General features: G+C 41.4%; 3 protein-coding genes and 1 long non-coding RNA gene across 4 annotated transcripts; all 4 read right to left on the reverse strand.

Moving 5' to 3' along the window:
• Positions 1–656: 656 nt before the first annotated feature.
• Positions 657–2498, reverse strand: LOC135563869 (uncharacterized). The gene is made up of 3 exons (XR_010460612.1): positions 2177–2498; positions 1709–1772; positions 657–1392 (listed from the first exon to the last, which is right to left on the reverse strand). It is a non-coding gene; the product is annotated as an uncharacterized LOC135563869 (long non-coding RNA).
• Positions 2499–3352: 854 nt separating this feature from the next.
• Positions 3353–7520, reverse strand: LOC135559467 (zinc finger protein 426-like). The gene is made up of 2 exons (XM_029679131.2): positions 7151–7520; positions 3353–4735 (listed from the first exon to the last, which is right to left on the reverse strand). Exons 1-2 carry the CDS (start codon positions 7341–7343, stop codon positions 3717–3719), a joined length of 1212 nt encoding a protein of 403 aa, XP_029534991.1. The 5' UTR covers positions 7344–7520; the 3' UTR covers positions 3353–3716.
• A 459-nt stretch (positions 7521–7979) lies between these two features.
• LOC115140786 (zinc finger protein 37 homolog) lies at positions 7980–10128 on the reverse strand. The gene is made up of 2 exons (XM_029679129.2): positions 9846–10128; positions 7980–9662 (listed from the first exon to the last, which is right to left on the reverse strand). The coding sequence occupies exons 1-2, from the start codon at positions 10039–10041 to the stop codon at positions 8518–8520; spliced, it is 1341 nt and encodes a 446-aa protein (XP_029534989.1). The 5' UTR covers positions 10042–10128; the 3' UTR covers positions 7980–8517.
• A 244-nt stretch (positions 10129–10372) lies between these two features.
• On the reverse strand, positions 10373–12719 carry LOC115140784 (zinc finger protein 260-like). Its single transcript, XM_029679126.2, has 2 exons — positions 12431–12719; positions 10373–12232 (listed from the first exon to the last, which is right to left on the reverse strand). The coding sequence occupies exons 1-2, from the start codon at positions 12600–12602 to the stop codon at positions 10932–10934; spliced, it is 1473 nt and encodes a 490-aa protein (XP_029534986.2). The 5' UTR covers positions 12603–12719; the 3' UTR covers positions 10373–10931.
• Between the last annotated feature and the right edge of the window lie 342 nt (positions 12720–13061).

Genomic DNA, 13061 nt, shown 5'->3' on the forward strand with positions numbered 1-13061 from the left:
CACGACCTAACTAACCCTCCTACTGTTCTGGAGCGTGAGGCCAGTCACGACCTAACTAACCCTCCTACTGTTCTGGAGCGTGAGGCCAGTCACGACCTAACTAACCCTCCTACTGTTCTGGAGCGTGAGGCCGGTCACGACCTATCTATACCACTATATTCTCTCAACTAACCCAGAATTTCTAATAAAATAATTCCCTACAAACCTCACTACTCCCGTTATCCCCACATAAAATACCACCTACTCCCCATTTCTATCGAACCTCTCTGAACCTGTCAAACAACCTCTCCCTTTCTACATCACACGTACCATACAGCCATTACACATTCCAGTATCATGCTTCCCTATCAATTTCAAAGAGGGATTCAATCCCATATGCCCTAATCTGATCCTACACAACATAACTCTATCCCTTCTGTTCCCATTATAACACTATCTCCCGTACAGATTTCCTTGTAATATAAAAATGTCTGCCCTTACTACTTTCATCCCATTGTCTCTGCCAGCAATCTAACCCATTTTTCAAATCAATGTTTTAATTCTCTCAACCCAACTGCACCTGTATATCCATAATATTATTTTCACTGCTTTTTTTGGCTATTATATCTACTATATAATTTCCATTAACTCCTTTATGAGCTGGAATCCAACAGAACTTAATTTCAATACCATTTATTTGTAAGCCCAACAGCAGCATTATTTCTACCCATAAATCCTCATGTTCTGACTTTCAAAACAAAATCTAATTATGTCTCATACACGTTTAGCACATGTTATTGCAGGTATAGCGAAATGCTTTCCAGATCTTAAACTAAACTGATGCAGTCTGAACATATTGCTACTCTTCTTGGTTGCACCTCCTCTATCCATTGCAATCAAACAACTAATGCAACCATTTGTTGAATCGACAGATAAATAATTTGTTAGTCTCTTGCATAGATTAACATCGAACTCAGGAATAAATGCACCTGCTGCCATCTTCCCATTCATGGGATCCTTTGAACCATCTGTATGCACTGCAAGACAAGAATAAAACTTATTAGTAATATATTGATCCACTATTGTTGCTACATGATCTTCACACCACTTTCTTTTCCTCCATCAGGCTAAAAATCGACATGTGGTACTTCCTATTTCCACAGATGGCCCTATAAAAAGGTCCCGGAGTCCATCTTTATAAACCCCTCTCTTGACATTTCATATTCCCAGCAGTCTTCCAATACTGTCAGTGTAGGATGAGCTACCGTACTAACCTTCAGTCTTGCCCAGTACGCCAGGGCTAGCTTAACTCATCTAAGGGACAGTGGCATTTCCCCAGTGTCTACTTGTAAAGCCCCAACCGGTGTAGTTTTAAATGCACACTCACATATCCGGAGTGCCCTCGCTTGCATCCTATCAAGGGGAAAAAACGATATAAAAGCCACAGGACCATAAACAAAGCACCCATAATCTAATGACAATAGCATCAAAGTACGATAAATATTCAGGAAAGATTGCCTATCTGCCCCCTCTGACATGCACTGTCAACTGTGGGACCTTATATAGACAGGTGTGTTTCTAAATCATGTCTGAACAATTGAATTGGCCACAGGTGGACTCCAATCAAGTTGAAGCAACATCAAGAATGATCAAAGGAAATTGGATGCACCTTGTAACGGTTTTGACTTGAGGTTAATGTTTATAGGGGTGCCAGGTAGGTTGTGCCTACCAGATAAAATATTGGTTTCTCCTTTTGGTTTGGGAGGGAATGAGTCCCATCTGGTCCGTCAAGTCTACAACAATACAAAGGACTCAGGTAAAAGTCAGGATGGACATACACTTTTCATAAACCCTTAAAACACTGGAAATAACTTCAACTGTATTATTTTGCGTGAGTTGTAATACCAACATAAATCTCACACACACACACAATAATGAGTTCTGGTTCCTCCAGAAAAGTCCTGTACCTCGGGCCTAAAAGAGTCCAGCCCGGTAAAGGAGTTCAGGGAACTCAAGTGACCTTAGTCACGCAATGTTTGTCCGTTCATACAAGTGTAGCGTAAACCCAGTATCAATCATAAAATCAAAATAACAATTATTTTACAACACCTATAAAAGGTATCAAATCTTAAGTCCTCAACGACAACTAACTACATAAATCATCACGGTATACATCACACCAAAACAAATGAAATACCGTATACAAAAAGGTTGTGGTCAGTCAGACAATCCAATCCAATCCGACAACAGATCCCCAGCGGAGAAAGGCCACGAAGAACAACGGAGAGGTGTAGTCCAACAGAAGCAAAGAGAGATCCGATCCTGGGTAAACTTGCTAATAGGCTACAAAAGCACACTTTTGAAGGCAACAAAAACAAACGGAAACGTAAATGAGGGTTGAACACATCCTCGTTCGTGTCTCGATCACAATTCCACTTTTGCGCAGCTGAGGCAGGCAATTTAATTAGTAATTAAAGCGGAAGCACCCTATTGGAAGGAGAAGCAGTATTTAATTGCGAATTAAAGGGGAAGCGCCCTATTGGAAGGAGGAGCACTGAGACGGTTCAGACATATTCAGGGCCGTCACAATCTGAGCTAAGGAGTGTGATTATGTCAATGACATTTCTGTATTTCATTATCAATACATTTCTAAAAATATGTTTTCACTTTGTCATTATGGGGTATTGTGTGTAGATGGGTGTGAAAAAATGAATCAATTTTGAGTACAGGCTGTAACACAACAAAATGTGTAATAAGTCCAGGGGTATGAATACTTTCTGAAGGCACTGTATTTTATAGAAATAAAGCCAGTAGATTGAGAGAACGACATGTTTTAATGCACCTCTTGTACTGTCTGAAACACTCTCCCTACACAGGGGACAACTGCCATGTTGTCAGGAGGATTCTCATCAGGTTGTTATTATGGTTTATCCCTCTTGTGAATGTTCTCAGACCTTCTAGGGGACTTCATCCATTTGAAGCATTTAGCAGCAATCAAATCAAATCAATTTTCTTTTTGTGACACGCTTTATAAGCAACAGGTGTAGACTAACAGTGAAACATAATTGCATTGTCTTACCCAGAGTGACTTACAGTCAGTGGATTCAAAACAGGTAAAACAACCACATATTAACAGTCACTGCATGTAAAAACTTTCCTCAATAAAGCGGCTGAGTGAAACATGTATCACAAACAAGGTCTACAGTCAGTATTTTCTACACTAAAGTATTCTGTGCATTGTCATTATATGTCCTCCCAAACTTCCAGTCTATGCAAAGCCTCTGCCAGCCTTCTCTTCCATGTGAAATCTCATGCCAGGTTGACTATGTCACAATCGTCGTCAGGGAAATGACCGGACCAAGGTGCAGCGTCGTGAGCGTACATTTATTTTTATTAAGAATGTCTCCAACAAAAACAACCATAAAGCTGACTCGGGCTATACAGGCCACTAACAAAGACAACTACCCACAACTAATGTGGCAAAAGAGGCTGCCTAAGTATGATTCCCAATCAGAGACAATGACAGACAGCTGTCCCTGATTGAGAACCATACCCGGCCAAAACATAGAAATAAAGAAACTAGAATGCCCACCCTAGTCACACCCTTGCCTAACCAAAATAGAGAATAAAAGCCTAGCACCCAGGGTGTGACAGACTGGGTCACGCCCTAGACTGGGTGCTAGTGCTGAAATACATGTCACAAAGATGGCAATGATATGGTTTTCCCAAGTGGATCTTCATGTGTAGTTTCCGGTGATAATTCTGCTTGAATCCTTGGCCACAATACTGCCCTTATATGGTTCCACTCCTGTATGAGTCCTGATGTGCACTGTAAGATCAGGGTTTCTGCTGAAACATTTGCCACAGACAGGGCAGCGATGTGGTTTCTCCCCAGAGTGGCTCTTCATATGCACAGCCAGGTTTCCACTCTGACTGAATCCTTTGCCACAATGATGACAGCGAAACGGCTTCTCCCCTGTGTGGCTCCTCAAATGCCTTTTCAGGAAAGCATCCCAAGCAAAATATTTACCGCAAACATGACAACACTTTGCTCCAATGTGAGTTTGTAGGTGATCCATCATACTTTCTGTGGACTGACAGAATTTTCCACACACACCACAAAGATGTTCTTTATCCTGTGTGTGCATTTGCACATGATTTAATAAAGAAGCCATGGAGTCAAATTGCTTTCCACATACCTTACAACTAGGAGCAGCATCCCAGCTTACACTGGGTCTCGAGTGTGATTTTAGATGGTTCAATTTCCTGTCCTTAACACTATGAGAACTTTGTCCTTTTACTGTCTTTGTTCTCTTTGATTTGAGTGGCTTTAACATTAGACCTGACAGAGGTCCTCCACTCTCCATCCTGTCAATATGTCCTCTGTTTTCACTCTGAGATGCAGAACACTCTGTATCTACTGCAGAGAAGGGCTGAGGCTCTCTGGTTGGTTCTGATACACCATAGTCTTCTACATAAGGTTCTGTTTTGATCTGTTCAGTTGAGGTGCTGGGTAGAGAGTATCTCTCTCCATGTGAGGACTGAGTTGGGTCCTGATAATAGCTACTTGATACACAGCCGTAAGAATTGATAAATTCATTGAAATGATTATCTTCCTTCTGACTAGTCCTTGGTTCATCCTGTTCATCTTTCATCCGTGTGGGTTCTGGGTCCTTCTGCCCCAGACTGGGGATCCACTCCTGCTGCTCAGGGGAAACCACCTCATCAGACACAGTGACAGTGAGCTGCTGGAGGTCTGGAGAGAAGGATGAAATAGAAAACTCAAGAGCTGACTTGACATACGCAGCTAACAACAAATGTTCCCACAACTTTATTTGAATATTTCCTTAAGCGTCTCATTCGGTCATTAACTAACGTTTTCATAGGAATGTTCCCAGGATGTACAAGGCATGTTTCCAAGAGACCATTCCCTTAATGTCAGATAGAAAGTCATATAAATGTCATAGACATGTTTCATGGGAATGTTGCAAGAACATTCATGTCTCCAGTTTTTGCTGGTTAGGAGAATATTCCATCAACATCCCACCAAACATACACAGACCATGGTTGCCATGTTCTCAGAACATGAAATATTAATGCCTGAGACATGTTTAATAGGAACATGTGTCCACAAAATAAAATGTTTTACACATCACGTCTTGTTACTGTTGCCAAGCCAATTAAGGCCCTGATTGGTGAACCACTGATTGATTGACAACTCTTTGGCTGTTGGCAAGGTTAGGGATACTCACACACACACAATGCTTTTAACATACTGTGTTTTCAACTTCCATATTTGACATACATGATTATATTGTGCATGTTCAATTAATCAGTAATTATTATTCAACATGTCCACACCTGGGATTTGAACTCTCAACCCCTTAATTCACGGTACTCCAATCTTCCTGCTACACCATCATGTCTGTGTAAAGTAGGCTGTCAGTTAATCTGATTAGTCTCTTATCTTTGATTTTTTATTTACTTTTTCCAGCAATTTAAGGGCTTTCTCTATAGTTGTCTAATATTGATGGGTCATATTAACCTGTTTTAATGATACTTCTGAATCACTATGATCAATAAAATATTTTATTGGGTGTACTTTTAACAGAGATTTACTTCAAACATGGGTGTGTTGTAACTGTTGCCAAATAATGACTAACATATTGCTAAGAATGTGAGAGTAGGTTGCCTCTTCCTGCGGGTCTCAAACCAAGACCACTAGCACCAATGAGGAACAACCTAACGACTGTCCCAATGAGGGTTATTTCTAGGGCAGGGCTCTCCAACCCTGTTCCTAGAGAGCTACCCTCCTGTAGGTTCACTCCAACCCCAGTTGTCACCAGCCTGATTCAGTGTATCCACCAGCCAATTAGGATAAGTCAGTATGCTAGATTAGGGTTAGAGTGAAAACCTACAGGATGGTAGCTCTCCAGGAGGAGTTGGACAGACATGCTCTAGGGCATGTGCTCATTGGGAAAGGGAGATACCTAGTCAGTTGTACAACTGAATGCCTTCAACTGAAATGTGTCTTCCGCATTTAACCCAACCCCTCTGAATTAGAGAGGTGCGAGGGGCTGCCTTAATCGACATCCACGTCTTCGGCGCCCGAGGAATAGTGGGTTAACTGCATTGCTCAGGGGCAGAGCCACCGATTTTTACCTTGTCAGCTGGGGATTCGATCCAGCAACCTTTTGGTTACTGGCCCAACACAAACCAATAGTTAGGCCCTGTCAAGAAGAAACCCCAACCCTCCTCCCTAGACACTTGTGTAGACCTGAAACAACGTGATATGTGTAAGCAATAGGGTGAATGAACTTTTAAGTAACTCTCAGTTCTGTTAAAAGTACACTCAAGAAAAACATATTGATCCTAGTGATTGAGGAGTATCATTAAAACAGGTTAATATGCTGCACAAACATTAGATAATATAGAAAGCCATTCAATTGTTGAAATAAGTCAATCAAATCAATGAGAGAATAGTCCAATTAACTGATAACTGACACAGGCATGGTGGTGTAGCAGGAAAATCTGATTGCCGTGAACCAAGAGGTTGTGAATTCAAATTCCAGGTGATGAAATGTTAGGGGGAGAACGTTTCTTTCTGGACAAATCAGGCGACTGCTGACAACTGATACACAGAAATGCCATTGCAATGTTCCCATGAAACGTGTCTAGAACACGAATATCTTACATTCCGAGAACTTGGCAACCATGTCCCGTGTATAATTTGTGGGACTTTGTTAGAATATTCCCCTAACCCTCAGAAAACCGGACACATAAATGTTTTTGCAACGTCCCATATAGCGCGTCTAGAACATGAATGTTATATATTCTGATAACATTGTAGCCACGTTCTTGATAAGATCTGTGTGACATTAAAAAGGGAATGTTCTAACTTTAACATCAAAACATGCTAACGGGTTCTCAAAATGGTTTTTGCTAACATAGATATAATGTTTCCATAACTAACGGAAAACTGGACAAACAAACCTGGGACGATTACGGGTAACATCAAAATATATATAAATCCTCACCCTAGAATTGTTAGCCGGGTTTAAGATTGAGTAATCTTTTACAGACATTGGAACTATCTACACTCTCAACATTTTATTACATTGATAGCTTAATCGTGTCTCATATTAAACGAATGTTGAAAATACAAACACACCTTGTCTATGTAACTTGTTATCTGGCTTAGTAAGGATATCAAGCGTGATCAGTAGACGCCTGTTCTCCTCCTTTGTGCGAGAAACCTCTTCCTGGTACTCTGCTATCGTTTCTTCAACGACACCAAATATCTCATCAGCTGCCGCTATCAATCTCTGGTTTAGAAACACTCTCAATAACTCTATTTTAGACATTTGTACAGAAGGAACGTTTGCTAGATAGCTACTAAAGTCGAAAAAATAAAGAGCGCTGATGCGAAGCCAGAGGGTTTCACTCTCCCCTAACTCTGTCCGAAACTAGGCCAACGCGTTTACATGGGCTTATTTTTGACCCAAGGTTGTCGCCTACCTTCCCACTGTAAGGGCGGAGACATGAGCATCTCTTCATTATGTAGTCTTTGTGCGTGCACGACATAATACATTTTGCTCTATCGCCACCTGCTGGAGCGGAAAGCGCAGGTCGTGAAGCTCCTGCAGTTTGCACCAGAGTTGATTCTAATTTTAAGAAGGACACTGATTACTGGGCAAAATTAATTATTCTCTTGTCATTGATCAGATTGATTAAGTATTTCCCAATCTATTCTCCAGTGTCTGTATATTGTTATTCTAGCCCAGCACATAGACCTACATGTAGTAGACTGCAGAGCTGGTGGCACTGCTACAGCACTACTGGTGCAAATCTGAAGTTTAGATCAATCATTGCCTCCCTAGATCACTAAAGTGCACCAAAAATATAATACACTATACTGCTATCACTAATCCAACATTCTCATGTCTGCAATTAACTAAAGGAAGAGGAGAGGAGTGATGTATTTCAGAGGAATAAAGAACTCAGAGAACTACATGTTTAATGCACTTCTTGTATTGTCTGAAAGACTCTCTCTACACAGGGGACAACTGCCATGTTGTCAGGAGGATTTTTATCAGGTTGTTATTTGTGTTTCTCCCTCTTGTGAATGTTCTCAGACCTTCTAGGGGACTTCATCCATTTGAATAACACAAGTATATGGCTTCTCTCCTGTGTTTAATTGGACTGTTGGAGTACTGTTCTCGCATTTACATTTGGGTCATTTAGTTGACACTCTTACCCAGAGCAACTTACAGTCAGTGGATTCAAAACAGGTAAAACAACCACATATTAACAGTCACTGCATGTAAAAACTTTCCTCAATAAAGCGGCTGAGTGAAACATGTATCACAAACAAGGTCTACAGTCAGTATTTTCTACACTAAGGTATTCTGTGCATTGTCATTATATGTCCTCCCAAACTTCCAGTCTATGCAAAGCCTCTGCCAGTCACTGCAGTGAAGTCTTCTCTTCCATGTGAAATCTCATGCCAGGTTGATTGGGTGCTAGTGCTGAAATACGTCACAAAGATGGCAATGATGTGGGTTTTCCCATGTGGATCTTCATGTGTAGTTTCAGGTGATAATTCTGCTTGAATTCTTGGCCACAATACTGGCACTTATATGGTTTCACCCCTGTATGAGTCCTGATGTGCACTGTAAGATCAGGGTTTCTGCTGAAACATTTGCCACAAACAGGGCAGCGATGCGGTTTCTCCCCAGAGTGGCTCTTCATATGCACAGCCAGGTTTCCACTCTGACTGAATCCTTTGCCACAATCCTGGCATTGATGTGGTTTCTCCCCTGTGTGGCTCCTCATATGTAAGTTTAGGTGTCCACGCTGAGTAAATCCTTTGCCACAATCTTGACAGTGAAACGGCTTCTCCCCTGTATGACTCCTCAAATGCCTTTTCAGGAAAGTATCCCAAGCAAAATATTTACCACAAATATGACAACACTTTGCTCCAATGTGAGTTTGTAGGTGATCCATCATACTTTCTGTGGACTGACAGAATTTTCCACACACACCACAAAGATGTTCTTTATCCTGTGTGTGCATTTGCACATGATTTAATAAAGAAGCCATGGAGTCAAATTGCTTTCCACATACCTTACAACTAGGAGCAGCATCCCAGCTTACACTGGGTCTCGAGTGTGATTTTAGATGGTTCAATTTCCTGTCCTTAACACTATGAGAACTTTGTCCTTTTACTGTCTTTGTTCTCTTTGATTTGAGTGGCTTTAACATTAGACCTGACAGAGGTCCTCCACACTCCATCCTGTCAATATGTCCTCTGTTTTCACTCTGAGCTGCAGAACACTCTGTATCTACTGCAGAGAAGGGCTGAGACTCTCTGGTTGGTTCTGATACACCATAGTCTTCTACATAAGGTTCTGTTTTGATCTGTTCAGTTGAGGTGCTGGGTAGAGAGTATCTCTCTCCATGTGAGGACTGAGTTGGGTCCTGATAATAGCCACTTGATACACAACCGTAAGAATTGATAAACTCATTGAAATGATTCTCTTCCTCCTGACTGGTTCTTGGTTCATCCTGTTCATCTTTCATCCGTGTGGGTTCTGGGTCCTTCTGCCCCAGACTGGGGCTCCACTCCTGCTGCTCATGGGAAACCACCTCATCAGACACGGTGACAGGGAGCTGCTGGAGGTCTGGAGAGAAGGATGAAATAGAAAACTCATGAGCTGACTTGACGTAGTTAGCGAGGCTTACAATAATAATATTATTACAGACACTGGTTTTGTAACTAGCTAGCTACACTCTCAAAAAGTAAATACACATTGATAGCTTAACATGTCTCATATTAAACGAATGTTGAAAAAACAAACACACACCTGCTCGTCTATGTAACTTGATCGGTGGCTTAGAACGAATATCCAGCATGCTCCGTAGACGCCTGTTCTCCTCCTTTGTGTGAGAGACCTCCTCCTGGTACTCTGCTATCGTTTCTTCAACGACACCAAATATCTCCTCAGCTGCCGCTATCAATTTCTGGTTGAGAAACACTCTCAAGTACTCTATTTTAGACATGTTTTTATAAGGAACGTTGTGTAACTAGCTAAGTTAGCCAGCTAGCTACCAACGTAAACTAAGTCAAGACAAAGAGCGCTGTCAGTCTCTGCGTGTACGGCATAATACGTGTTGCACTGTCGCCCCCTGCTGGAGCGGAAGACGCGGGTCGTGGCGTTCCTGCAGGTGGCGCCAGAGTCTGCTGCTTTTGAGAAGAGGACATTGAAAATGAATTCATATCTCGTCCTTCATACTACTATTTACTGATCAGATTGAATAAGTATTTCCCAATCTATTCTCCAGTGTCTGTATATTTTTTATATATTTCCTAGAAATAAAGAATGACAGTAGATTTAGGGAATGAAATGTTTTAATGCACTTCTTGTATTGTCTGAAAGACTACACGGGACGACTGTCACGTTGTCATGAGTTTTTTTTTTGGGTTGTCATTATGTTTTCTCACTCTTGTGAATGTTCTTCTCATATCTTCTAGGGGAGTTCATCCATTTTAAGCATTTAGCAGCAATCATTGGCTTATGTATGTTTTTTATAAAACAATGACACAATTTCTCTCCTGTGTCAATTTAATTTCTTGCATTTACATTTGGGTCATTTAGTTGACACTCTTACCCAGAGCAACTTACAGTCAGTACATTCAAAACAGGTAAAACAACCACATATTAACAGTCACTGCATGTAAAAACTTTCCTCAATAAAGTGGCTGAGTGAAACATGTATCACAAACAAGGTCTACAGTCAGTATTTTCTACACTAAGGTATTCTGTGCATTGTCATTATATGTCCTCCCAAACTTCCAGTCTATGCAAAGCCTCTGCCAGTCACTGCAGTGAAGTCTTCTCTTCCATGTGAAATCTCATGCCAGGTTGACTGGGTGCTAGTGCTGAAATACGTCACAAAGATGGCAATGATGTGGGTTTTCCCATGTGGATCTTCATGTGTAGTTTCCGGTGATAATTCTGTTTGAATCCTTGGCCACAATACTGGCACTTATATGGTTTCACCCCTGTATGAGTCCTCATGTGGACTGTCAGATCAGGGTTTCTTATGAAACATTTTCCGCATAAACGACAGCTAAATGGCCTCTCCCCTGTGTGAATCTTCATGTGTGTGTTCATATAAGATTTACTGCTGAAACATTTCCCACAAACAGGGCAGCAATGTGGTTTCTCCCCAGAGTGGCTCTTCATATGCACAGCCAGGTTTCCACTCTGACTGAATCCTTTGCCACAAAACTGGCAGCGGTACGGTCTCTCCCCTGTATGAATCCTCTTGTGCGCTGTGAGATCTGGATTTTTTCTGAAACACTTGCCACAATCAGGACAGCGAAACGATTTCTCCCCTGGGTGAACCTTCATATGATCATTCAGCTCAGCACTCCCAGGGAAAAATGTACCACAAACATGACAAACTCTAGCTCCAACGTGGGTTTCTAGATGATCTAACATGCTTTCTGTGGACTCTAAGTGTATTCCACACACACCACATAGACATTCTTTGTCCTGTGCATGCTTTCTTGCATGATTCACTAAAGAAGCTAAGTAGGAGAAATACATTCCACAAAATTTACAGTGGATATAGGCACTTTGTTTTCTTACTGTCTGTGATCTCTTTGATTTCAGTGGCTTTGAATCTGACAGAGGTCTACTCTCTACCCCTTTGACACATTTCATGTTTTTACTCTGAGCTGCAGAAGACTCTGTATCTTCTGTAAAGAGGGGCTGAGACTCACGGGATGGTTCTGATATTCCATTGTCTTCTGCATTAAGTTCTGGTTTGATCTGTATCATGTTCTGTTCAGTGGAGGTGCTGGGTAGAGAGTAGCTGCTCTGTTCAGTTAAGGTGCTGTGTAGAGAGTAGTTCCTCTGTGCAGTTGAGGTGCTGTGTAGAGAGTAGTTCCTCTGTGCAGTTGAGGTGCTGTGTAGAGAGTAGTTCCTCTGTGCAGTTGAGGTGCTGGGAAGACAGTACGTCTCTTCATAGTCTTCACTTTGGGTTTCATAAAGAAGTGAGGACTGAGTCAGGTCCTGGTGGTTGGAGTCATTTTTCAAAGATGACTCTAGTTCCTCCGGTTCCTCTTTTATCTGTATGTAATGTGGGTCTTCCTGCCCCCGACTGGGGCTCCACTCCTGCTCAAAGTGTTGCTGCTCAGGGAGAACCTCCTGTTCAGATACAGGGTGAGTGGGCTGTTGGATGTCTGGAGGGAAGGATAGAGAATTAAATAAAACATCTAAAACGTTAACATGAATAGTATTCTAGTTAGATAGCTAGCTATTTCGATAGATACTAACATAGCTACATTGTCATTGGTTTTGGTTGATACATCATGACATTGACCACTTGACACATGCAAAGAACGTTTAAAATATAACAGCTAGCAGCCTCAGTCACACACCTATTCTGTGTAATAGTATATCTGGTTTAATAACTACATCGAGCATGCTACGCAGACGGCTGTTCTCTTCCTGGTACCCTGCTATCGTTTCTTCAACGACGCCAAATATCTCCTCAGCTGCCATTGTCAATCTCTGGTTGAGAAACACTCTCAATAACTCTATTTTTGACATTTTCAGAGGAGAAAAGTTGTGTCAGCTTGCTAGCGGATAATCACAGGTACATTTACAACAACATAGCGTAGACACCGTATGCGTTAAACAAAGGAGGACGTTCCTTTGAGCACAGCGGCAAACACATTTCGCACTATCGCCACCTGCTGGAACGGAATGCGACTTCGGTCTTTCAATTTCTTGTATTTTTTTTCTCGTCCAAAAAGCTTATATGGGAAGGGGAAACAGTCAGTTGTATGGGGTCAATTTCACGCCAAATGTATTGATTCTAAATAAAAAATAAAACATGAACATTTAAAATAAAGTTGAGAATGTAAACATTATATTTTCGAGGACGGGTGAAATAATGGATGTTGAAATCAAAAACCAAACAATTGAAAGCAAAATGTATAGAATTATGAACACAAATAAGACATCGAAAGCAAAATCCCAAAACTTGTAGGTGTAGTAACTGGTTCG

The sequence above is a fragment of the Oncorhynchus nerka genome, linkage group LG3 (assembly GCF_034236695.1).
Source record: "Oncorhynchus nerka isolate Pitt River linkage group LG3, Oner_Uvic_2.0, whole genome shotgun sequence".
NCBI classification, from domain to species: Eukaryota; Metazoa; Chordata; class Actinopteri; order Salmoniformes; family Salmonidae; genus Oncorhynchus; species Oncorhynchus nerka.

Excerpts from the sequence above, each read along its gene's own strand:
- LOC115140784 (XM_029679126.2), bottom strand. The coding sequence starts at position 12,602 with ATGTCAAAAATAGAGTTATTGAGAGTGTTTCTCAACCAGAGATTGACA. Across the intron at positions 12,233-12,430 it reads TATACTATTACACAGAATAG|ACATCCAACAGCCCACTCAC; the intron begins GTGTGTGACTGA and ends CCTTCCCTCCAG.
- LOC115140786 (XM_029679129.2), bottom strand. The coding sequence starts at position 10,041 with ATGTCTAAAATAGAGTACTTGAGAGTGTTTCTCAACCAGAAATTGATA. Across the intron at positions 9,663-9,845 it reads CAAGTTACATAGACGAGCAG|ACCTCCAGCAGCTCCCTGTC; the intron begins GTGTGTGTTTGT and ends CCTTCTCTCCAG.
- LOC135559467 (XM_029679131.2), bottom strand. The coding sequence starts at position 7,343 with ATGTCTAAAATAGAGTTATTGAGAGTGTTTCTAAACCAGAGATTGATA. Across the intron at positions 4,736-7,150 it reads TAACAAGTTACATAGACAAG|ACCTCCAGCAGCTCACTGTC; the intron begins GTGTGTTTGTAT and ends CCTTCTCTCCAG.